The sequence below is a fragment of the Phycodurus eques genome, chromosome 18 (assembly GCF_024500275.1).
Source record: "Phycodurus eques isolate BA_2022a chromosome 18, UOR_Pequ_1.1, whole genome shotgun sequence".
In the NCBI taxonomy this organism is placed as follows: domain Eukaryota; kingdom Metazoa; phylum Chordata; class Actinopteri; order Syngnathiformes; family Syngnathidae; genus Phycodurus; species Phycodurus eques.
Window position 1 is genome coordinate 4,298,713 of NC_084542.1, and position 26,934 is coordinate 4,325,646.

General features: G+C 40.3%; 2 protein-coding genes across 9 annotated transcripts in view; one reads left to right on the forward strand and one right to left on the reverse strand.

Moving 5' to 3' along the window:
• The window catches only part of snap25a (synaptosome associated protein 25a), a 44,720-nt gene extending 38,024 nt beyond the window's left edge, over nt 1-6,696 (forward strand). Inside the window, exons 6-8 of the mRNA XM_061703611.1 lie at nt 1,850-1,969; nt 3,834-3,978; nt 5,074-6,696. Of these exons, the coding sequence (XP_061559595.1) occupies nt 1,850-1,969; nt 3,834-3,978; nt 5,074-5,142 (334 nt within the window). The 3' untranslated portion in view covers nt 5,143-6,696. The remainder of the gene's footprint in view (nt 1-1,849; nt 1,970-3,833; nt 3,979-5,073) is intronic.
• On the reverse strand, nt 5,570-26,013 carry sccpdhb (saccharopine dehydrogenase b). Of its 8 annotated transcripts, none has more exons than XM_061703603.1 (12): nt 25,800-26,013; nt 22,729-22,841; nt 22,544-22,624; nt 22,320-22,449; nt 20,662-20,711; nt 20,234-20,364; nt 19,652-19,769; nt 15,699-15,818; nt 15,175-15,231; nt 14,534-14,645; nt 10,924-11,005; nt 10,278-10,802 (listed from the first exon to the last, which is right to left on the reverse strand). In XM_061703603.1, the coding sequence occupies exons 1-12, from the start codon at nt 25,993-25,995 to the stop codon at nt 10,688-10,690; spliced, it is 1,305 nt and encodes a 434-aa protein (XP_061559587.1). In that variant the 5' UTR covers nt 25,996-26,013; the 3' UTR covers nt 10,278-10,687. The 8 variants fall into 8 exon arrangements, with proteins under 8 accessions (XP_061559588.1, XP_061559589.1, XP_061559587.1 ...); XM_061703609.1 differs by having other exon boundaries at nt 22,544-22,619; nt 25,832-25,923; XM_061703607.1 differs by having other exon boundaries at nt 25,832-25,923.
• Nucleotides 26,014-26,934: the final 921 nt, after the last annotated feature.

A 26,934-nucleotide genomic window follows, 5' to 3' on the forward strand; every position in this document is an offset into this window, starting at 1 on the left:
AAGCTTTGCCTCAGTCCAGTTCTATTAATAAATGTCAAGTAGGAGGCTGAGCATTCGGCATCCCGCTTACTGATACAATGCTTTCACATATCCCACACAATAACCCAGGTACTGGGGCTAAAATCCTTAGGAAGCATAATGCTTAATACTTTATATTGTTTAGCTGTTTGAGCTATTATTGGGAGTCTTGAGTAGTAGCGATGGCCATTTATCAAAATTTTGAAATTGAGGATTATTAACAATTGTTTGTCTACTTTTTTAGGGGCGGTGCACTAGTTGTTGAATTTTATTTAAATAGATAAATATCTACATTTACTGTAGATTGCTAGATATCTAATAATCATCTTACAACAACTGTTGTATCACTGAGATATTATTACTTTTAAATACATTTTAAAAAACAATGCAGTCCAGCCTGAGGCCCTAGCTAGCTGACACCCAACAGCAAAATTACAGATATAAAGTTTTCTTACTGAGAAACATGAACATGTCAATATGAACGGTCAGTCCAACAAATGTAAAGACGACGTTGAGCTAATGCAGAGATACTGACATGCTAACTTGGTATTAGTCTGCGTGTTAACGAGGCTAACTTGTGGAAACTCACTGGATTCACTCTCAATAGGTACAAGACTTACGTGCCAATTCCAAGTTCTTAACGATTAATTCGTGGACTCATCTGTCAATAAGCCCATCTCGAACTACCCGTGCACTATTTAAGAAGAACGTGGTATTCTGGTGGTGCAGACAGATCGTGGATAAGAAAACTTTGAGGAACAGGAAGTACTTTCTCAAGTAACGGCAATTCTTTAACGCAAAATGAATCTGATGAAATGTGTTTTCATAAGCTTTCAAAAAAACAAGCTTAATACAAAACAAGCCAGAAGGTAAATGAGGCCAAATACGGTTGTGTTGTATAGTGACATTGACAAAACCGTGTGCGGCTTTCTTTCATTGGTTAGGCTAAAATAGATTATGAATGCCGAAATACAGTGAGGCTACACTGACAAAGGCGTTCTAATTGCACATCTTGTTTGCACAGCTCTATTTGTCAGTCATCTTCCTGTTCAGACAGGCACAGGGTAAGCATTGATATCGTTATCACACGCCTCCGTGCTAATGAGGGACATCAAGCTTTTGCAAAGGTCAGAGCAGCAAAACCAGTGGTGGCTGATAAAAAGAGCGAGTGTTGGGGTGTGAAGTCCAAGAATAGTACATGGAACGTCATGTGTTACTCTGTTGACTTCCTTCAGTTTCTGTTTTTTTTTTTTTTTATATTGTTTTTTCTCTAGTTTGTTCTTCGCATTAATTGTTGTCCCTCCTCTAAAGATGTGACAGTCCTGTCCACTCTATGTTGTTTGTTTCCCAGGAGCTCGTCTCCTCTCTGTTTTCTGTCACATTGGGACAACCATCTGTGGGACTGGGGGAGGGATTGTTTTTATTGCAGTTTATAAAAGTTACAACAGGTTGTTGCTGTTAAAATGCATGCCATATAATACAAAACTGCAGATGGCACTTAGAGGTCTTAATAGCATGTTATACACCTGCAAGATATAATATCACTCACATTGCTATTGTATAAACAGAAGCCTGCACCTTCCAACCCTACCAGTCCATGCCTGCTATGCTTTGCTTGACTTAGTGTAGCCCCCACTAGTACTCATACATGTATGTGCTGGATGCATGAAATCAAGTAATTTGATACTGATTGATATATAAATCCACCCTCGAAGCCACGGCTCTCTGTGTTGATTGATTTGACTAATGGGAAGCCGGCCTGGTTGAGGGAAACATTTGCCGCACGCCATCAATTGAGTAACTGTTCTTCCTCGACGCCTTTGCCGGCCAGGATGAAGAGCGGAGCCAGCAAGGCCTGGGGGAACAACCAGGATGGGGTGGTGGCCAGTCAGCCAGCCCGTGTTGTAGATGAACGTGAACAGATGGCGATCAGTGGAGGCTTCATTCGCAGGTAAGAGGGGTTAGTCACAGAAAGCCACTTGTTTCAGAACATTTTACTTCACGAACATTTGCAGCACGCGCGTAAAAACATTAGTTTCACATGACGGTGCAGGGCACTAGGGTACCAAAATCATAACCAAAATAATAATAATAATAATAATAATTCATTACACTTACGCTTTTTCAAAGCGTTTTACAATTGCACACACAATTCATTCACTCCACAGTCACACCCTAGTGGTGGTAAGCAGCTTGTGGAGCCACGGCTGCCCTGGGGCAGTCTGACGGAAGCTTGGCTGCCATTCTGGGCCTACGGTCCCTCCGACCACCACCAAAGATCCAACCACAGCCAGCCACATTCATTCCAATCAGCAAATCCTCATGATTATCGGTATAATCACAATATTAATAAAAGAAATATAAACCAGCAACCCTATTTACTTTTTGAAATTATTTGTGGTTAAAAAAAATAAATAAAAAAAGATATCTGGTGCCTTAAAACATTGCTTCCAGATAAGAACAGCAGCAAAGATATTCCATTACAGGAAATTGGTATGTGTGCAAGGGTCACTCGCCAGGTGTATGAGTGTGATTGGCCAAGTGTAATTTGTTTACGATTGTTCAGTTCAGTTGTGTTCTGCCGTGTCACTCACTGTGACACTATGTACAGCATGTGTGCACAGTACATCGGTCGCGATCTATCAGTCAATCGATCTATCAGTCAATCGCAAAGACAGTTCGAGTAAATCACATGGCATTTAAAAAGATATTTGAAGGCTTAAACTATATACATATTTTTTTAAATATATCACAGATTCTTCAAGTTCTCACCTTTGTTTGTACGAGTCAATTTAGGTATTGAGAATTATTATGTACATGTTGAATATGGAGTGAAAATAATTGCTAGAGCTTCATAGGTTGGTTTAATTTTAAAGCGCATTGCTGTATTTTTAATTTTCAAATACTTGTGACTTCAAGTTTTGTCCCTTTTTAAACATCCACTGTGATTCGTTATAATGCAAACATGTAGATGATAAACTGAACCAAATTGCACATTTTTCTTAATAATTCTTAGGTTGCTCTATGTATTGTAAAAGTATGGTTCGTTAGACAGAAATACTGTCCTAAAGTTCTTACTTGTATTGCTTTCCATTAAAACAAAGGGAAAACACATCAAATTTGGCTGTATTTGGCCTCTGAGCTACAATGAGTTTGACACCCTTGCTTAACTCATAAATTCAAGTTGGCCCCATGCACACGGAAACAAAGCAATTTATTTATTTTTTTTTTCATAATTCTGACATTTTGTCCACACAGAGTTTTGGGCGCCTTTTTTTAAACCGGGTCCCAGAATGGATACCTCTCCTCGCATTACAACACATGCATCTTTCCTGAAATGATGACACGGTTGTCCCAGTCTTCACGTAACCCTGCGTGAACACTGCCGACAACAAACACATGGTCCTTGGTGTTTGCAGAGTTTGGGAAGGAGTGTGGTGATGGAGAAGGTTAGATGTCGAGGAGCGTTGGGTTCTTGAAGGCCTTGTGGGTGTTCAGAAGTGTTTTCAAGTGGATATGTAATCTCCCTAGGAAGATGATCATGTAGGACTGATGCAATGGAATTTCTGGCTGTTGCTCTTGATTGAAAACCTTTCCTTTGGAACCAAAGAGGAGGTTGTTGCAGAAGTCTTGCCTGGAGTTGGTTGACAAAGGGCCGAAAGGACAGGGTTAGTTGGGAAAAAAAACTTTTAGTGGGATATGCGCTACATTGCAATCAGAGGAAAACATCGTACGGGGAACAGAGGGAGGTCAACAAAGCAAATTACAGCATATGAGATGCAATGTCTAATTGTTACTTGTTTTTTTGTCGTCAGGGTAACAGACGATGCCCGGGAAAATGAGATGGACGAGAACCTGGAGCAAGTGGGTGGTATCATTGGAAACCTGCGCCACATGGCTCTGGACATGGGCAACGAAATCGACACCCAGAACCGCCAGATCGACAGGATCATGGAGAAGGTAAAGAAAACACTCTGTGGGAAAAAATATTTTTGCCTATTGTATGTCCATCAAATATTATATATTGGGATCACAAAGGCTGTTGTAGTTCATTCCAAAGATGTTCAATGGGGTTTATGGGGTCCTTTTCATGTGACAATCACAGAGCTCCTGGCTCGGCAGAACTTGGTGTTGACGACAAACAATTGTAAATAGTGAAGCGTTTTCAAGGAGATCCGGAGAGAAAAAAAAATATCATGATTTACTCAGAATATTATTTTAGAGACATCGACAAGCCGCGAAATATGGAATGCCACGTGATCCAACCTGAAATACAAAATTAGTGTACTTTCTGTGTACGCGTCAAACAAGAGAATAACTACGGGTTGATTCCATGATGGTTTCAACCCAATCTTGTTCAAATTTTGTTTTCTTCATGGGAAAACCGCTTATCCTCACAAGGGTCGCGGGGGTTCTGGAACCAATCCCAGCTATCATCAGGCAGGAGGTGGGGTACACCCTGAACTGGTTGGCAGCCAATCGCAGGGCACATATAAACAAACACAATCACGCCTACAGGCAATTTAGAGTGTTCAATTAACCAGACACTAACCAGTCGACCACAGTCTCTTGAAGACATCTTTTGGAAAACAAAAGACATTGTTGATGTTTAAAGTTCCAACGGCTGCTTTGTCCTGGTCTCCTGCTGCCATTTACCAACGTTGGAATGAAATGCTCTGACATGTTTTGCCAAATGCGGAAATTGGCTGCGCATAACCCTTATTTGGGCCTACACTGACTTTGATCAGAAGAAAGAGAAATGCTCAAATTAGGTCCAATTATTTGTTTGTGTGTACCACTATTAAGAGGTTTATTCCCCTGACCAGTTGTCTTATAAAGAGGTGTTAGCTCAAAAATGTTAGCTGTTCTGCTATCTTACTTTTAGTTTAAGATCAGACATTTAAAAAAAAAAAAAGCCTCAAGTTTCATGAAATAAAAGTAGACTCATGTTTCAGGATGTTAGCCCATGTCTGCTGGGCTTTCCCTCAAGGCAAAATTTGTTGCGCATTGACCAAACCAACACAAACCCTCTCTTTGGTCTTTCCACTCAACCAGGCTGATTCCAACAAGACCAGGATTGATGAGGCCAACCAGAGGGCCACAAAGATGCTGGGCAGTGGCTAAACACCCCGGTCCTTGGCGAGCATGACACGCCCTGGTGTACGGCGCCGCACGTCATCGGACGCCGACATGCTTTCATCATGATATTGACCTTCTAGGTTTGCACACATGCACATATCACCTCCCCTCCCCATTGTAAATGTTGTTCCGTGTGTTGTTTGTCAAGCTTTTTCAAGATGATTGTCCTCGTAAAATGATGATTTCTTATACTCCGTACATCATTTTTTCCGAAGGTTGTATATAGTGCTGAGTTAATGGCACTCTGGCTCACCTGTGAAGTTTTTATTATCTTCATCAATACATATATCATATATTATTCTATATTACATATGAGAGATTAGATAGCTAGATAGATAGATAGATAGATAGATAGATAGATAGATAGATAGATAGATAGATAGATAGATAGATAAAACTGCTATGGATGGCAAGTATATCATAAGAATGCGATACAAGCTGTTTGTTTTGATTCTTCCTTCTTTTACAGTATCTCAGTATTGTCGTAGTAAAACGGTTTCATGGCTAGGCTACTGTCACACCCCTTATTTTAGTGTTTCGTCACAGCAAAAGCGAGAAGGCCGATGACAAGTCAGCACTTTCAATCATAAAAGGCAGTCGCTGGTCCATCTTCCTCCATTGCAATCATACTGAGTTTACTGTTGAGACAATGTGCAACTAGATTCTCTGTAGCTGTATTAGGCATTTGCATTCCAAGTGATGTGAATTGTGCGTTCTCTGCATGACAAATGGTAGATTTTAGTCTTCTAAATAAAACCTGTCTAAAAAATACATATAAAAAACGATAACATGGCAGTAGCGACTTGACAAAACGCATGCTCAGTATTAGGACGCAGTTGATCGTTCCATTCTTCCCTGCAAGTTTGCAATATTGCCACTCTTCCTGTCTTGATATATTTACCGACTGTGACCATCTTGTTGTAAAATAATGCGAAAGGTATCAAAAAGTGAGATGAACATGACAAAATATGAAGATTTGTGGTTGTATTGCAAAAAAAGAAAAAAAAGAAAAAAAAAGACCTGTTTTCTAAACGATTATGCAGTTCTGTGATGATGTTGATTAAGTGCTGAAAGAGGAGGACTGGTTGTGTACTGTAACATAGGTTTTGGATGCTCTGAAAAAAAAATAAACATTTGCAATGTAAAGCAAAGACACATATTTCTGAGAGACCTTACTTTTATAAGAAGACCGTACCTGTAAGTTTATTCTCCCCGTGTGGTTTGTTATTGATTAAAAAAAAATAAAAAAATCTATATAATGAGAATGTTGATGATAACTATACACTGAAACAAAAAAGAAAACATCAAGGGTTTTTGTTGCTTCTGTACTTTAGAGCTATGCATACCAAATCTCCAAAATGTCCCTTAGTTAGAGTAAGGTGATGAAATACCCAAACCTGAATGAGACAATAGATTCAACTGTGAGATTGATGTCCTCAACGCATGTTATATTAAAAGACTCCCTCTCTGTATCTTGTCAGTGTGTAAAGTGGTGGACATTTTGTAGCTAGCTGAATTGATTAAAAGTAATCAACCCGAGATATACTTGTGTTTGTCTTTATTGCTGTCATTCATGCCCTCAATAGACAAACATCAATATTTCTATTAAATGTTTAAAACTACGTGCATCTCAATAAATTGGAATGTTGTGGAAAACAATATGTTGCAGTGGTTGAATTCAAAAAGTGAAACCCATGTAGAGCATTACAGTATCGTATATTCAGTAGAGTAATTTCACAGTGAAATTTTTCAATATTGTATTGTACAGTATACAGTACTTCGCCCTTACATAAAAATCCATACAAATCCATACAAATAAAGGCCTCTTCAATAGACTTCATATAAATGCCAGTTACTTTCTGCAGCTCAGTAGGTAACCACAACTAGGCGCTGGGTCTAAGGCAGTAACAGCAGGTGGAAATTTCAAAATCACTATCTTCATTGCCACTCTGATTGTCCACCATCTAATTTGGATGCCTGGGGTCACGCCCTGTCGGCCCTGCCTTCTGCACGCCCCTGCGGCTAACCTCCTTGTTTGTGTAGTGTGATGGAAAAAAATGATCCATCGTGTTCGATGCATGGTCCATACACATACAGTAGGGAACACCCTACGCAATAATAACTAGATACACTGAAAATGAGAACACCAATATATGAAGAAAGAAAAAGAGGTCTTAATGTACCGTAATCTAGTCAATCTAACTTTGTACTGAAAACCCACTGACTGTGTTAAAATATTGTAAAGTACATACACTTAACTGTATCAAAAAATGTCTTTTACAAAGATGATAATGCTTAGTTTTGACTGATATTCTCAAAATGTAGTGTATCTCACTGATATTTTTATGAAATGTTTATTAAATACAATTACCAAAATTTCTCGTGTGTAATGTGCACCCATGTATAATACGCACCCCCAAAGTTGTCCTCAAAATTCTGGAAAACCCTTCTACCTATGTATAATGCATTTTTACAATGCATGATTTTGCTTCTACCCATATGATCAAAACATGAAGTATGATCTGTATTTTGTTAGTTTTTTCAAATAATTATTCTGAAGTTAAGCACTTTATTTAAACACATAATGTTCAGTCATCAGTCATAATTAAAAAAACAAACAAACTATATTTTACAAAATCTGCCAGGGTATGTAAACTTATGAGCACAAATGTACATGTATGCAGTCATACGTACCCCTGTCATATTGGAATGAGTGTAGGCTACACCTTTCTCATAACCTCTAGGGGGCGGTGGCATTTTGGAATGAACATGTACGGCTTTTTTATAACCACTAGATAGCGGCATACATTTATAAAATGTTTTTTCAATTTGCCCCTATACCTATGTATAATGCGCACTATTGAATTTTGACAATTTTCTTGGGGGAAAAAATGTGCATTATAACAATTTGAATTTTATAAATCAGAATATAAACAGTATTTACTGCACATGCCCAGTAACACGCAAGTAATTCACCTCACTCAAGTTCCTATTGCTATAAATAAGATCAAATGAAGTCAAGGAGGACAAGATTCACAGATCTTAATAATCCCAGAGTATGGACACAGCTGAGGCTCAAATCCCTTGAATGTCTTCCTCCTGTAAAATGCCAGAGAGTTGTGTGAGCATTAAGTGCGAGGGGGAAAAGAGCACATCATTCCAGTGGAGGGAGGACAGGCAGAGACAAAAGGAGACAGGCGATAAAAAAAAAAATAATAATAATAAAAGAGGAGGAGAACGACTGTCAGGCAAAGCCTATATAGAGGCGGAAACAAACACACACTCCAATTTTCAATATCTCAAAATAATAACTGGTGTTAAACTGAACAATGAAATGCCAAATATGGGCATACTGTATGCCTGACTACCACCTTGGGGTAGTAGGAAAATATTCGAAAATCAGCACGCACCATAATTAGTTTCTTTCTTGTGAGTGAATATAAAGCACAGGGAGCACCTAATGGTTAACATGTCTGCCTCACAATCCTGTGTGTAGTTTGCATGTTCTAACCGCACTTGTGTGGGTTTTCTCCAGGGATTCCCTGCAGGTTAAGTTAATTGAACACAGGGACAGTCCAGGGCGTAACCTGCCTGTCCCATGAAGTAAACTGGTATAAGAACAGTTTTATTATTATTATTATGCGACCGTGTACTCTTGCACCACTACACAAACTGATAAATAACCTCTGCACAAAACGTATGTCGGTATCATCCAGGACCCCCTGTAACTTTTTACTATCTGTCCACGACCCACTTTTGGGTCCCGACCCACCAGTTGAGAATCATTTTTTTACGTTATATCGGGCAGCACTACTGATTTTGAAGGCCCTGGCAAATTGATCGATTGACATGGCAATATACTGTATAGAGGCTGAAATTTGAAAAAAAAAAATTAAAACTCTGAAAATCTAACATCAACACACAGTAGCTACTGGAAGCAGTGCGGCCAAGAGAAACGCTACCAAAGAAAGAGAACAGATTAATACAATTTCATGGAACAAATATTTGAATTTAGGTTGTAAATGTAGGTCAGTGTTTGTGATTGTGAATTGCATTGCTCATTGTGTACTGAGAAGGTCACAGTAAATTCCATTTCTGATCGTATGGCCATCATCACTCAAATCACATGACATGACACAAGCGTACATCCCCACGCATTTTCTTCGTCATTAGCAGTATCTTTTGGTGGCATACTGTGGAGTTAAACTTTTAGATGCTGAGCTCAAGTCTCACAAGTTTTATTTGACTTGTGAGGCATGTTTTCCCAGAAAATGTTGGTTGTACAAAGCCTAGTGTGCTCCATTCAATTAGAAGGTGAACACAGGCAAGGTACTGTGTCCTGCCCTTAATGCAGTCACCACTGGCCAACACAATGCTGAGTGAATATTGATGTGTCAATACAATAGAACAGTTATCAATCCATGATGACATTTATTTTCTTTCTAAATCCCCTATTAAGTGATTACTTCATTCTAATTGAAACTGTCATCCTCCTGAATTGTTTTCCAGAGGGTTTCGGGGGTCCATACCCTCCAAAGGACTGTACCATCGGGTTTCAGTGAGGCGTGATTGCGAAAAAGAGGAAGAAATTACATAACTATCAGCATAACCACAATGGCGGACTGTGGGCAGGCAGTAAGGGCGGGGCTGCTCTCTGCCCCTCCCGGGGAAACCACTGCAATATCTCACCTTCGCATCAACACCACAGCTTCTTATCACACAAGCTTTGTGTCGCAGGAGCCACCCTACTGACATGTTCTGTCTTCACAACCACTGTTTGGATGGTGTTTATTGGGGCGGTGCTGACAGCTGCCGGATGGGAAGCAGATGAGAAACGGAGATGGTTCACACAGTGACTCACAACCTCAGAAAGAGAATGGGGCTGCCAAATATTTCCTTCCAATCACCGCTGCCTCAGTCTAGTGGTTGTAAAAAGTGATTATCTCCAGAGAGCTTTCAGGGTGACCCGCTGTCACTCAACATCCTGCCTCCGCATCCTCAGAGGCATGAAATGACCTCTACTGTCATGCCAGGATATGGAGGGTCATCATTCATCAGGGGGGAAGGGGCAATACTGACGCTTCCTGGCAATGTAGGTGAAGTACAACTGAAGACAAAGACACATTGAGGTTGTTTATTTTTACTAAAATCTGATTTTCTCCTTTGAAAAACAAACACAAATTTGGATATACGGTTGTGATTTATTTTCTACATTTTAAACGCGTATACATAAAGAGGCAGCACGGTGAACTAGTGATTAGCATGTCTGCCTCACATCCAGAGGGTCCTGAACTTCCTGTCTGGAGTTTGCATGTTTCTTGTCCTGTATATTTAACAAATATTAACAAATCTTAATTTATAAGCGCAAGTATTATATTTCTTCCAACACTGACTGAAAGAAGAGCTTGCAAAGCCACAGCTGGCTCCAGTGACAGTCCGCTTGAGTGTGTTTGTGTCACTTTCAGGATTCAGGTTTACAGCTATAATCTCGTTTTGACAGGTCCAGCAGGACACACAAACAATAGAGTGCCTATGGTTTAGCGGGTTCCTCATAGTTTCTCACGGAGAACTTGAAGCCGTGGTTATGAAGGCGGTCGATGAGATTGGTTTTGTTGAAGGCACTTCCTGGTGTGTACACTCCTCCCCTGTCAAAATGTCATTGAGTTGGAGAGATACCAGTCAAAAATTGGGGCAAACACAGACAGTATGAGGTTGTTTTTTTGTTTAGTAAGGTGGGTCAGGTAGTGTGAAGAAGACATTACTAACCTCCTGGGAAGGGAGTGTCTTTCTTTCAGCACGGTTACTGCTGCCTGTACCATAGCAATCACTGTGGCCACATAACCAGGCTCTAAAAAAAATAACGTAAAATAAAAGAAATTCAAAACGGCAGTTAATGTTGAAACAATCACACGTGTCCATTTAGCATTAGTTTAATATTGTTGCAAATAAAACTGATAACAACAGGATATAAAATTAGTAAAAATTCAATACGGGTATATTGGAATTAGGGACACAACAGACTAAGAGTGGGTACAGTGGTACTTTACGCCTATAGAAGCTCCAGACACAAACATTCTGTCCCAAGAGGTTGGTCGCCTTTCGATTTGCTTGACTTTTGAAACAACTTACCCACCGGAAATAATGGAAATGTAACCATTGCCAGCCTCAAACCTTTGTGAATGTTATAGGCAATGTTTCAAGTCGGGACACCGATACCACTTTTTTCAGACCAAGTATGAGTAAAATTACTTACATTTGCGTACTTGTCGATACAGAGTACGGATACCATATAATTGCATTGGAATTTTGATGAAAATGTGTTTTAATTAAATATTGTTAAAAACACAACTTTTTACTGAATATGGCATACGTTTCACTCAAATATAATACTTATTATACACGCAATCAAAAATGATTAAAAAACACAAACTTTTATTTAACATGGAATAAATTTCACTCAAATATAATGCTTCTTTCTACACATGCCCAGGAGGGACAGTCCCCTCCAAAAGTATTGGAACGGCAAGGTCAATTCCTTTGTTTTGAGGTAAAATGCATGCCCTGTTGGGTTAAGGTCAGGTGATTGACTTTGCCAGTCTAAGACCTTCCACTTTTTCCCGCTGAAGAAGTCCATTGTTGTGTTGGCAGTGTGTTTTGGGTCATCGTCTTGTTGCATGATGAAGCTTCTCCTGATTAGTCTGGATGCATTTTTCTGTAAACTGCCAGACAAAATGGTTTTGTAGACTTCAGAATTCATTCTGCTGCAACCATCATGAGTTAGATCATCAATAAAGACTAGTGAGCTCGCTCCAGAAGCAGCCATGAAAATCCAAGCCATGACATTACCTCCACCATGCTTCACAGATGAGCTTGTGTGTTTTGGATCAGAAGCAGATCCTTTCTTTCTCCATACTTGGGCCTTTCCATTACTTTGGTAGAGGTTGGTCTCATCAGTCCAGAAACCTTCGTTCTAAAGCTTTTGTGGCTGATATCTGCACTTCTTTGCAAAATCCAATCTGGCCTTCCGATTCGTTTTGCTGATGAGTGGTTTGCATCTTGTGGTATGGCCTCTATATTTCTTCTTTCGAGGTCTTCTTAGAACAGTGGATTGTGATACCTTCACACCTGCCTTGTGGAGGTTGGCAAACAATTTTGTCTGGAAATTTAAAGACATATGCATTCAAACTAATCGGGAGAAGCTTGATCGTGCAACAAGACAATGACCCAAAACAAACTGCCAACAAAAAGTGGAAGGTCTTAGACTGTTCAAGTCAATCACCGGATCTTAACCAAATAGAGCATGCATTTTACCTCCTGAAGAGGAGACTGAAGGGAGAATTCTAACCCCAGAAACAAACAAGAAAAAGAGGGTGCAGTCAAGGCCTGGAAAATCATTTCAAATGAAGAATGCAACAGTCTGGTGAAGTCAATGGGGCGCAGGCTTGATGCAGTTATTGCAAGTAAGGGTTACGCCACCAAATAAATTATATTCACTTTAAGTTAATTTAATAATGTGTGTTCCAATACCTTTGCTCACTTGAAAATTGAGTGGCTTCAAACAAAAGGTGCCCGGTCCTAAGTTGTTTAACACATCAGATGAAAATACCATGAAATGAAAGCGGGAATTCTGAAACCCAAATGTCTTCAGTATACAACACAAACAAAGGAATTGACCTTGCCGTTCCAATACCTTTGGCGGGGACTGTATGTGATGCTTCTGTTGTGTGCCTTGGCCTCCAAGAAGAATGTTGTGGCAAAGCTGAAGTAATATAACTGGTAGAGTAGAAAATATATGCCTGTGAGGATAGTAATAAAATCATTCTGTATATGTTTCTAAATCATTTTTGTTGGAATATTCACTATTTAAAGGTATACTGCGACATTAATGACGTTGACGTTAATTGTTACCCTAAACTAGCTGTTCTTTGCAAGACAAATCTATTGTCTTAAATATACAGTAATTCTCTTAATTTTGAGTTAATTTGACTGTTAACTTCAAATGGGAGTATCAATTGAACAGCTTGAAGCAATCAGACATTGACTCTTTTTGAAGAAATGTATGGTATCTGCTGAACTGCACACCACACGCTCAGGGAGGACAAAACAGTATAGTATGACAGGATGGGTACAGATGTACAATAATAACAACAATATCCAGCACTGATACCAATATGGTGCATCCCTAATCATGACCTTTGTAACTGTCATACAAAGGCAAAAATAAGTTAATGTTGCTTGATAAAATAATGAACATGCAACGGGAGATTACTGCAGAGGCCTTGGAGGTGAGTATCTTCACATTAAGACAAAACACCGCTGAGTTATATATGCATCTTTTCGTATTTATGTTGACCAATTGTGCCTTCAACCATATTGTACTGAGCAGCCAGGACAGTAACATGAAGTCGCACAAAAAAAAGCCAAAGAAAAAGCAAAACATTTGTGGCTTTAATCCTTTTTTTCTTTTTTTTTTATTTAGACTATTTTCCTGAAAATTATGATTTCCCTCCAAATGTTGTGACTTAGTCAATCTGAAAATGAACCTGAATTGGAAATATCCATCGAAACACCCATCAATGTTTTTATACCACTTCTCATCATTATGGTCACGTGTGAGCTAGTCAGTCAATCTCAGTGCACCTATAGACAAGTGGTTCTCAACTGTTATCACCCTGGGACCCGCCATTTCCTATTGCTGCCAAATCGCGACCCACCTTTTTGGAAATTAAGAACATTCATTCAATAAATAATTTTTTTTGTTAAAGAAAAATAGCTTCTAAGCACACATGTACAGTAGATTATATTTTTAAATGCCTTTTCAAATTAGTTGTTGGACCACCAAAAGCGCATTGTTTGACATGACATCTGCCAATCAAAGATGCACTGTATTTGTTAAACTAGTGGCTAGCAAACAAGGTAACGTTTCTTATTGCTTTTACTACTTGTATGTTCCATGAGAGAACTTGGTACACCTCTGTACTGTAGCGGAAAAATCTGAATAAGAAAACCTAAACATTTTTACTAGCTCTCGGCGACCCACCCAAAATGGTTCCACGACCCGCTTTTGAGAATCACTGCTATAACCACTCATACTGTCACGTTTGGGCAATTTAGAGCCGTCAAATACCTAGCATGCATGATTTTGTATGTGGGAGGAAGCCAGAGTACCCGGAGAAAAGCCACATAAACACGGGCACAATATGCCAACTACACACAGGAAGGCCCACAGAGTAAAACCCAAGACCTCTTGACTCTGAGGCAGACTTACTAACCACTCGGGCACCAAGCTGCCAAACTTGAAATAGTTCAACAGAATTCTGCCACATTGCTTTACAAGTACTGATAATGGAAGATCACATGAGCACTGCACGCCTACCTGCTCCCATGACCTCAGTGCAGATCTTGGCATTGGGTGGTCCCTGTAGGGGGTCTGTACCCTCTGAGTATCCCTCTCCAAAAAATGTGATGTTGAAGCAGGTGTCTTCAATCTGGTAGGAGAGAGTCCAATGTGAGAGATGGACTAAAAGCGACTGAACTCCAGAAGTTGACAACGAGCAAAATGCTTCAAAATGTAAAATGAGATACTTGAGTCAAGTCAAGTGTTTACTACTGAAGATGAAAGTGGCTACTTGTAGATATTTAGTCGTGAAACAATAAACATTCACCAGGACTGGTGTCAAATATATATTTCAAACCCAAACTACAAACTACCAGTTTTCCCTTTCAATGTGGGTGAGACGTTCAACTAGCACATCTAACAAAGAGAACCTGCGGAGTTTGCTTTGTTCAGTGCAAAAGAGGCAGCGAGCGTTGCGGCAAAACAACCCGTTAGATGTAGAAGGTACCAGGGTCAAAGGTTTGGACACACAATTACATTCCATAACCTTTGACTGGTACTGTATATTAACCTATTTTATTTTGCTAGCGTTTACTTTTTAACTAACCTAGATAAAAGAAGCATACATAGCCTCCAATTAACTTGGATTTATAGAGATCATTCATGAATTCAACTCTTACCTGTTTAATTGTTGGACCAGCCTTACTGAATAAGCCAAAGGAAAAAAACCTGGGAAACTTTGGAATAGACAGACATCAAACATCAACATACAGTACAAATCAGTTCCCCATTTATCTGGGTTCAATATTCCAACACCATGCAGTACAGTTCACTTCAGCTCACCACAATTTGGAAAAGTAAACCCCACTAAACAGAGTTGGTAAGCGAGATGGCGATGGGTAAATAATGTGACATCACAGGAACACAACACGATACAAGCCAGTTTGTGGCTAAGCTTTGCCTTGTTGTGTGTTCTTCCATTCATGGGGTTGCAACACTAAACAATTTCCTGTCACCCAATCACTAGACTACTGTCTTACACCACCCTTTCAGTGGTGTACCACTTCAGTTGGCAAACCCCATAGGGCGGTGCCAAGAAGTGGTGTTGCAAAATCTGTTTTTGTACCCTTCATAAATGTTGACCATGGAAACCTGGAGAAATCAAATTGGTTAAAACAAGGTTATAAAGCAATGCTCTCTGTACCGTGGTGAGGAGTTTCCTGCCCATGCCGAATTTGACCAAGATCCAGAAAAGCAGTCCACCACAAAAGAGCTTGGCAACTGAGCAGAGACCACCTACCCCGACATATGCAAAATACTGGATCTGTCATGGGAGGATGGTGGGGGGTTGGAAGAAAGTAAAAAAATAAAGGGGGGGGGGGGTTAGTGTGTAAACAGAATTGGGGGGTAGTAGTACTGCCCATAACATAAAAAGGTCCCATCTGGTTAAGTGGTGAGCACAGCACAAAATATTTTTTTTTTCTTTGAGGAGCACTTTTGCTAAACATTTCTTCATCTGAGGAGCAACTTTCTAATTTTGAGAAGCATTTTTTTGCAGCTTAAACTTATCGTGTATTTTAATAGGATTTTATATTAGACATTCTCGCAGTGTAGTGCTTGTAAGAGTGACTTTAACTTTGTGCCCTTTGAACTATCTACCTCAAAAAGAGTAATTGCCTTCTGGGGGACAGTTTGCTTACCCAGCAGGTTCTCCCCCAGCTGTTTACAGGACAATATGTCCTCTGGGTAAACTAGGAGGAGAGCTATAAAATGGGACTGCCATTGTGATATCACAGATAACCATCGCTTTTTGGTGGTTCAAAACCAGTCTCAGTGTTATCGTGCGTGCGGATGATTCATGGACAGAGAGGGAGCCAGCCACCTTGTGGAGAAAAGTTACAGTCTATTGGTAAGGGGAGTAGCCTGTTATTCAAACACGCTCATGAGCCAATCGGGCCTAGGGGCGGTCCTTACGAGTACACCCACAGATGCGAGACTTTATAAGCTTGTGACCGAGAATTTCGGGGGAGCTTTGGCTAATCTGACTTTGAAAACATGGTGAGCGGGTGCTCGCCTTGCATTTCCCTATTAAATGGTTGCACACTTTGGCCATTATCTGTCTTTTTTGTCTCTTCTCAATTTGGCGTTACGTCATATCTTGCGACTACTGTCTTCAAACTCCTCACATGAATAGATTCACTTCTGTGTCCACGCTTCGGTGACGTAAGCGCGTCGAGTTATATACGCCCCTGCGTGCTTCCATTCTTCTCGACCATTTCCGCGGCAAAACTGATTTGCACTTTTGCTTTTCAAGGTGTTTTTTGAGTCGCAAAATGCAAATTTTGACTCACAAATTGCGATGCGAGACCGCTTAATTCGAGCCATGGGTGAGGATTCCTGGTTTTTACACATGCAGCCCAGATTCGTCTTGCAGACTGGATATATTTTTCTGCAGGTATATCTTATTACATAAAGAAGCAGACCACCACACTAGAATTGTTTTAATTCCTTAATGTCCATGAAAGTGTGAAACTCCGTGTCGCCAGGGTGTATAGTATATTTGAATCCAAAAGCTAGTTTATTTTTAGCCTTGTCGCGTGTCTTTTGACGTACTACTGGAAATATCTGACATTTTTAAAAAATTTAATTAAAAAAAACATATCTGTGGTGTGGGACAGACAACACGTAATGCCTGGATCAGACGACAAGACAGATTTGGTCTTTCAGGATTGCACTATGTGAGGCTACTGCAATAAAATCTTGTATTCCGATAGCACCGGATCCCGTCTTTTACGATCACTGGGCTTTATCTTGTCTACTCAAACGTGACCGGATACGCTCCTTACCATGGCGACGACAACGCGATGCATGTATTATAAGAACAAAATGGGGGAAAACGTGTGGTGGTGGTCACCGGTGAAATTATGTTAATTTAAGGATTGCTTGAGGTATGTTCACGTACTTTTAATACAATGCGGCTCGCAAGGAGGCAACAAAACGTTCTGTTGCCTAGCAAGCTAGTACTAGCACTCACAGTTGTACGTAAATATCCGGCGTTATGTCGAATCATGCTCTAAAGCATAGGTGTCAAATTCAAGGCCCGTGGCCCAGATGCGACCCGCCACATCATTTTATGTGGCCCGCGAAAGCAAATCATGCTCGTCAACGTCCGTGACTTTTGCTGCAATCTGTACCCAAATTGTCATAATAAAAAACAATAATGTTGAGATATTGCATTTTTCTGTTACCAAACCCTTCTTCTACAGTAACTTAAACAATACTTTAACAAACTATTATCCTTGTTTTCTGATTTCAAAACTAGTTATCCCTCAATTTTTTGTGTAATGGTAATAATGTTTTGGTGATGATTAAACATTTATATGGTTTCACTGTTTTAACAGCCCTCTGAGGGAAATCATAACTACAATGTGGCCCGAGACAAAAAAAGAGTTTGACACCCCTGCGCTAAAGTTTTGCTGTGTGTGAAGTAATTTAATTACAAAAGAAAATAAACTACAGTAAGTTAGTGCCCATTATTTCTGTAATGTTATAATGTTGGTTTGACCTGAATAGAGAATACTTTTGAAGATACTCAGTATACAAGTATGTACAGTAAATGAACAAATCATTTAAATAGACACGAGACAATAGACGCTCCATCTTGTGATCGGATCGGTGGTCAGTTTTTTAAACTCGCTGATCGGCCCCAAAAATCCTGATCGTGTAAAGCCTACTAAAAACTAGTTAAAAAAACAAGTGCACAATGATGGTGATGTAGAAGGTAAAAACAGAGAGAAATTGTAATGGAAATATTTGTATACATATTTATCAGACTGGTTTGCTTATCATACTGTTTCATGTTATCAAGTATTATATTATTACCGGTAATTATTAATATTAATTATTATTAAACTAAGACTGAATTTACATGGTGACACAATTCAGATTTTTTTGCTTCCAAGTGGAACATGGCAGAACAGCTCAGAAGGGGATGTGGTGGGAGAAAAAAAAAAAAAGAAATAGGATATCCTTATATAAGAATGCAACCTCTTCCAAATGTGGTTAAAACTCTATTATGTAACAGATATCTGCCAATGCGACTGCAGCATAAATGCACAGACAGGATATTACACGTCAATGCAAACCTGACATAATTGTAATCTGCCCTTCAGTGACTTTTACACACACGCACATGCATCTAACCTAACAACACAATCCTCGGCACTCTCTCCAGTTTTAATTGTTATTTTCTCACATTTGTTGACAAGTTGACACAATGAAGTCAGTTGAATAATGGAAGGACATAACTACTAAAAGTGATAAGTAATATATTACATAGAACAGTGTGCCATTATGAAACCCTAACATTTCAATATACAGTAGCTACTGTTCTATTCTAAAGGTAACAATTTCACAAAGCATCTCTGTAATAGAGACATCTCCAATACCTAACCTAGTATTAAATACATATTTGGAAGGGAAAAAAAGGTTTAATGTCTGCAGCGTTTACATGCTCAAAGAAAATGCAAGCATACATTATTGTACAGGTATACAAATTCAGCAATGAAACTTAGATGGGGGATGTGAGGCAGTGCAGAGATATTAGCTTGTAAAATGTTTCCTGGGGCACGTTCAAGCAGAAAAGGAAGCTTCATAACATACCGTTTGTTTGCTGTCTGGTGTAAGGCATGCTAAATTATTGATTGGAAGGATATGTTGTTAAGTGTAGTTTCTACCCCTCTGGCTTCGCAAGCATAATGAATGCTATGAGAAATATTCACAATTCGAGGGAGGTTGGGTGAAAATAATATTTGGCTAATAGTCTCAGAAAAGGGATATCATGTCCAAATGATACATTCATAATATTGCACCATTTATGAATGCAAATACCTACTGTATTTATACTCCTGAATCATAAGTCTTGTTAATATATTCCAGGGTGTGTAGTGGAGACTCTACAACGCAGGGCCTACACTGTCAGAGATAGGCACGTGGGAGTCCATTTCTGCCCCTCATGGTCAAATATACACTAATTTTATAACATCAACAAAACTAAGTCATACAAAAAGAAATAGTATTCGAATATTTGTAAATTACAGCCACCAAAAATATCTGCATTACATTTGGTGGATTAGAACTGACATGAGTACTACTTACTGGTGACCGACGTTCCTCCTGGTAAAGGAAACGCTGTGTTCTCTTGACTACAGAGGGGTCCGAACCCATGAAAGGGATGGCATACTGCACAATCTCCTTGCTAAAAAACACAAAGCCTCTAGACAAACATATACAGACAGACAGACAGACAGACTATAAACTCAAATCCATCCATGTATCTCAACTGCAATGGTACAGTGGTAGTAAAAGTGGGGCGCTAGACTCACTAATTACCATTCTCCATTGATTGGCCAACAAATATGTTGTCGAATAATTCAATTACAGTTAAACATAGAGCTTGTTGAGAACAGTAGTAACGATATCCTTATGACAAATGGATGAGATTAAATACAGTAGTCCACTAAAATAAATTTAAAATACTTTTCCGTAACTGCTGAAAATGTTCAGTGAGTATGTTAGTTAATTTTTAAAAGAAGAGAGGAAAAATCCATCTCTCCTGCTCTTGGGGGAAATAAATCCGCCATTTGGATTTAGCACAGCTCAGCATGACATTCCAATTAAGATATAATTACCGGAAATAAGGAGAATTTCCAGAGAGTAATTGCTCTTCTATCACCTTACCTCGGGCGGACTTTGGTTCCCACCAGAGGTAGCGGCTTGTGGCCAAACTTCCTCCTCAGCTTGCAAAGGGCGCTACTATCTGCGAAGCCGTGCACGGCCGACTGCCAGGTTGCATCATGACCGCATGAGCCCTGCGAGGGTTAATAACACTTGTAAGTCTGTGGTGATCATATCTTTTCAAATTGGCCGACATTACTTCGCAAAGAATCTTTCATGGACAGATTTATTGTCTGATATTAGACTTCTTTCCATGTAGTGCTTTGAACTTGGGTTTTGTATTGTTTTATTCACTGAAAATGACACTGTTGTCATGTACATTGCTTATGAAGCTAAGAAAGCTATTTCATCAAAACACACCAATTATGCAAATACTTCAAGCAAACGCAATTTCTTTCCTTTACTAGTATGGATAATTTAATATAGATTACCTCAGGGCCACTGCTTATTGTTAGGAAGCTTTCCACGGCCGTCAGCGTCCCTACAATCATGACAGTACAAAATCATTTCTAAAATGCAATAGGGAAGTTGAACTACAGCGGACCCCCGCATATTAGCGGTTCGGTGCCCACCGATTCACCTGTACACAGATTAGATAGCGGGGTTCCACTGTAGATTAGTTTATATATTAAATATGGCATATTTTACAAAACCAACTTTTTCTAGTATTTGGGATGTAATATTGTCTCTACGGTGCCACAGTAAACATGTAAAATATGAATTAAAATCATCCACGCATTCCTGACTTCCAGATGTTTTTCTGCCGAGAGGCCTGAAATCAGGTCATTCACATTTCTCTAGCTTATCTTCGCCTACCTCTCCGCTCCCGAGCCAGCGCTGTCAACATCACAAACACGTGTGCTCTCAAACGTGAGTCTTCTACACGGAGGCAATCATTCAGAGGAAAGGGAGCGGTCTTAGCCAAATATGGGCAAAGCGGATACAAAACTGGATCAAACATGTACCTGGCAGAGGGGCCTTATCTGGAGACTTGTATGACAGAACCAAGGTTTTTTTTTTTATGAAATTGACCAAAACCAGGTTTGATGCCCATGCCATCACACTGCCTGACTGGCCAATCAACTCGCTGGATCTAAGCCGCATTGAGAATCGATGGGGTAACATCAAGAGGAAAATGAGGGGCACCAGACCCACAAACAAAGAAGAACTGACAGCAACCATCAAGGAAATCTGGGTTTCCATAACACCCAGGCAATGCCAAAGGCTGATTGCTTCAATGCCACGGCGCATCGACGGGGTCCCCGCAGCCTCTTCTGGATGGCCGGTTGTCGGGGCGCCTCGGTGGGGCCAGCGGACCACCCTGGGTCCCTCGGTGTGGGACATGTCCCGTCCGCCAGGCTGCTCTCGGGTGGACTCTTGGGCCCGATCCCGCCTCTCGGTTGATTGGGTGGGGTCCTCAGCCTCCGCGGTGCAGGCACAGCAATTATGGGACACTTCTGTCAGTGATTGTGCATGCGAAACAGTGTCAATTCACTTGAATGTGTCCACAGGGACACACCCCTGGGACTTTTACGCTGGGTGTTGGGCCACGCACTCATTGCGACAAATAACTCGTGAATATGCGAATTGCCTGGGTATCCCCTCACTCACACTCCCCTCCTATAGACTTTTATAATTTACATAGTCATAGTCCCACCACACTTCAGTTGTACAGCCGGGTTCATGACCCTTGCCCTGCATGCTTCTTCTCCTGTCCTTGTCCTCTCCTATCTTGTCCTGTCCTTCCCTCACAGGGTGCAGCACTACTGCCCCATACAACATTCATATCTAATGTTCCATTGTTCTAAATATGTAATGATTTACTTTTCTCATCTTGTTTACAATTAGTGCTTTGTCTTTTGCCATTCTGTATTTCCTTGTCCCGACCTCTCACCGGAGTACACAGAAGCACTATGATGCCAAAGCCATTAGATGGGTCATAAAGGTCCCTAAATATAAACTCTAGATACAGTATAATATACAATCGCTAAAGCTACTGTTGCCGATAGTTACTTGTATTACTTCTTTTTGCACTTATGTGACTTCTGAGGGTCCACTGTATCAAACCTGTCATAATAATAAGTCTTACCTTTAAAGTGGCTCTGAGTATAGAGAATTCCCAGATCTGCTGGGATGGAGTCAAAGCCGCAGCTGCCAATTACGTACACTCCTCTCTCCATGGCCTTAGTGTGGTACTCCAGCTGCATGCGCTCCAGAAACTGCCAAGTTTTATTTTATTTTTAGCACAGTAGCATTAGTGTGAATGTTTGCCTCTCAATATTCACATAACTAGACACAGAAATGTCCCATTACCTGAGGTTCTCCACAGATGTCAATATAGTGAGCTCCGTTCTCCACACATGATGCAACCACTGGCTCTCCATAAAACCTGTACTGAAACAATGACACAGATAACATGGTGCACCAGTCAGTCTATACCAATTTCAACATGGTCTGTTTTGATTCCTTCCTCAATAACAGCAGCATTCAATACTTACTGGACCCACACAGTTGAGAATAACCAGAGCCTGTTGGCACATGATGGCCAGAGATTCTTCGCTGGACACATCTGCTACAATGATGTCAATGTCTGTACTCAACTCGGGCATGGCTGGAATATATAGGCACCTTTAGAGTTATCATTGAGTTAAATAGAATAAGCAATAAATAAACAGGAGCATTCTGACAAGATAAGCATCATATTCGATTAGCTGCCATACATGCCCATGCCAAAACACTGCCTCTTCCGTGATGTGCTGTGCTTTGAAACTTGACCTGTTCCTTTCCTTTTCCAAACTAAAAGTTGACCTTGGCTTCAGCTGTCTAAGGTCAGGTATACACGTAGCAATAATCGAGCCAATTTCCGCTTCTGACCAACGTCAGAAAAGACCTGATAATCTGATGTCTCTAAAGATGATCCTGAACAATGATCCTGTGCTGTGGGCTCTGTTAACAGTAACTTTTCTTTCCTCAACAATCTACTCAGTGCTGACAATCATACACGCTCAAAATGTTCAATATTTACGGTAACAAATCCTTGTTTGTGTGGTCAGCAACGATTTTGGATGAGCCAATGTGCAACAGACAATTGTGGCAATTGTGATGTGAAAGACCGATAGCCACATAGAAAGCGAAATGAAGTTTGCACTGCTGTTACCAATATAGAGCAACTGGTTGTGTTAAGTCTTTGTATTGTAGACCTTTCCCAAGTCATTCAGCACAGGGACAAAAGTTTGTCCTTATGAGTATAACAACAACATGGGCAACGTTTGAATTTGAGAGATTCCGGTTCCGATTCCGGTTCCAAACGATTCTCGATTCCGATTCTTTTAGGGTGCTGGGTCAAAAAAGTTTGCATGGTTTAAATAAAGGGTGTCCAAATTATGAAGGGCCATTTTCTTTGCAGTGCAGCATAGACTAAAATGAACATTTGACTCGGGGGTTCTTTATAACCAGTATCACTATCAAACCTATAAACTAAAAGACAATATGTGTAAAACCAATCCAATTGACTTAATATTCATTAATTAATGTTTCAGCTACAAGTTAAATATAGCATTAGTGAAACTCGTTATTTGGGACCGTTTTATCACATCAAATGGTTTATATGTGCAAGTTTTAAGTTGACCTCCTGTTTTAAGCTTGTAGCATTTTATTTTGAAAAGTTACACACTAGAACTCAGCATTTTGGCACGAATAGTAACTTCACACGGCACCGGTGATTTTTTTGTTTGTTTTAAATGCATGGAACGAAATGCTATAAAAATGCTATTATTCCTTTCCTTACCCGCTGATGAGGCAAACGGTTAATGTTTGTGATACTGTGAGACAACGTTGCTGTGAATTTTGTCCCAAATTCATTGTGAGGTTTTGCTACGTTGAAGTTTTAGCTCAATGTTAAGCTTTTTTTTGTCATCGACTCTTACGTTTATTTGAAGACTAAAATAAACGCTAAAAACCATCAGTTCAAAAGTACAACTAACCGTTGACCTTGTTAGCTGTCTCAATGTTGGCATAGTTGTATTTTATTGTTTCACTCACCCAGTTGACTGAGAGTTGACTTCACTGAAGCTGCGCGCGGTGTAGGCTGAGGCTCGGAGCGCGTCAGACGCTACACATTGTGGAAGCCTCCTTTGCACTATATAAACTTATTCCAAGTGTTGCACTGAGGCGACTGGTCATTAATTTTAACAAAGTTAAGACACATTTTTGTTCGCCACCGCCATTGGGCACCAGCATGTCTTTGTGCCCGTTCGTCTTCTTTGTTGGTTTTCGTCGTTTCTTCATTGGTTTTCACCACTTCTTATTCGGGGTGGGCAAACTAGGCATGGAAACTGGGAACCGAAATTTTAAAATTTGAATGATTCCGGGTGAACCGGACCGTTAGTCCTGGTTCCAATCGGTTCTCGATGCCCAACCCTACAAGCTGTACATGGAGCAACGTGACCGAACGCGAGTTCCATGAGTGGTTGACCGTATGCAAGTAGTTTTGCTGCAACATCGGAAATGTCACGGCCAATCAAAAAGCCATGTTTTATCACGTGCGCTTTCACAACAAAAATTGCGTTTCCGGGTACCAAAAGAGATCTTCGCCTTTCACCTTGTTTTGTGCCTGTAGTTATTTTCACCGATCCAACATAACCACAGGTGAGCTGACATTTGTCTCCATTTGACCAATCAAACAGAACTAGGCAGTCAAATGACCACACAAAAACTTTCCCCCCACATCCCAAAAACATGCTTTGTAGGTTGATTGAAGACTCTAAATTGCCCTTAGGTGTGAATGTGTGCGCGAATGCTTGTTGGTTTATATGTGCCCTGCGATTGGCTGGCGACCAGTTCAGGGTGTACCCTCCCTCATGCCCGAAGATAGCTGGGATAGGCTCAAGCACGCCCGCAACCCTAGTGAGGATAAAGCGGTACACAAAATGGATGGATGATTTGATTCAATGACTAAAAAAAAATAATGAATCAGAAGTTACTTACCAGTTACTCAGGACCGCGTTATTAGGATTCAGACATAGTTTCTTGGCAGGACCAACTCCACTGCAACATGATTGGCTCCTGTATCACGGGAAGGGCAGGCTTTGCAGATGTAACAAGATGACCATCCCAAATAACAACAAAGAAGTTTTATTATGGTTAGATTTAGGGCTAGGGTTGGTTCTTGTGGCGGTTTAGTATGGGTTAAGGTTAGGATTAGGGTGGGTTAGGGTTAGTGGGGAAACATATCAACGCCGCATACTTCTTTCGCCTGGAAGCAGTAGTGCGTGTTCTACAGTGATACAACAGCCAATCATAGTGCCGCGGGGCTTATCCCTGAGCCAGTAATATTTGAGCAGGGCGTGTCCTGCCTAGAAACTATGTGGGAATTCAAATAACGCCTCAGTACCAGTACTTGAGTAGTTTTTACACTGCATCGAGCAAACTTACTCTTACGCAAGTAAATATTTGGAGGACAACTTTGTACTTTTACTTGACTCATACTATTGTAAAATAACAGCAGGGTGCGCTTATTTGAGTACAATTTTTGGCTACGCGACCCAATTCTGACTGTCGGTATACACACCCAGCCTGTCGGCGGCCTGCTTTAACACCCACTTCAGACGCTGCCTGCTTCTCCCGGCCACGGCCCATGTTAGACAGTTGTCTCCGGTACTGTCAGCGGCGTAGCGGGCTACTTCTTCAACGACAAACTTCCCGGTAAAGCCCGAAGCACCGAATATTACAATGTGGTAAGGTCTGCTGGATGTGACCGCCTCCATTGTTTGTGTGCTTGTACAATGTCGCTCCGGGTAACGTTACTTCCGGCCGGTTCTCACGGCTGGTCTTCGCTTTACACTAAAACTCCATAATTATTTTATTTTCTCTCATTTTTTATTTTTTTTCTTGCGATGGCAGGGAAATAAATGTAGTCAAAGAACTCTGATAGTAACCAACTTCACTATGAAATTAGACTCATTAAACATGCATAGATACCACCTCGAGCGGGTTGTTCCTTGCTGTGATACGTTTGTGCGTCCGCCATATTGAATGTGTCATGTCTACCACATAAAGTAATCCAAGTCAATCGAATGAACTTCATAAAGCGACTTCCTACCAAGTGCACAAAGTGTGCACACACACAAATACATTTGGAAAACACCACAAACGACGTACTTCACCTTTTGATATTTTCATAAATGTTGACCCCATATATATTTGAGTATGCATCCTCACACTAACTGATATACGTTGTTAGCTGTAAACGGTCATTTATCACCACTGGAAAGATATTCAATTGGTTTGGTGCTAACTTTCTCTATATCCTAAACATGTAAGAAGTAAAAATGAATCATCAGATTGTTACATACGTTATATATTCCGATCTGTTTCCAAAATATGTTTAGGATCTAGATAAGCACCAAATTAATGTACGTTTTTGTTTTCCCATGCGATCTGAGATTAAATGTAAAACGAAGACGTCTGCTCCACTTTTCCACATTCAATATGGCGGCGACCTTTACGTACGATTCCTTGTTATACTCCGAATATATTATGTCTATGGTAAGCAAAAAATGGAGAAGAAATGTACACTGACCTCTTGTGGCAAAGCTCAGGAAAGAGACTTTGTCCATTCTATCAAACATTAAAATACTATTTTTTTCCACAATTTAAAACACTTTTGTCAATTACTGTGCAAAACTTACCCTCAACCTCACTTC

Excerpts from the sequence above, each read along its gene's own strand:
- sccpdhb (XM_061703603.1), bottom strand. The coding sequence starts at position 25,995 with ATGGAGGCGGTCACATCCAGCAGACCTTACCACATTGTAATATTCGGT. Across the intron at positions 15,819-19,651 it reads AGGAGGAACGTCGGTCACCA|ATCCAGTATTTTGCATATGT; the intron begins GTAAGTAGTACT and ends CTCCCATGACAG. Across the intron at positions 11,006-14,533 it reads CACTGAGGTCATGGGAGCAG|AGCCTGGTTATGTGGCCACA; the intron begins GTAGGCGTGCAG and ends TATTTTTTTTAG.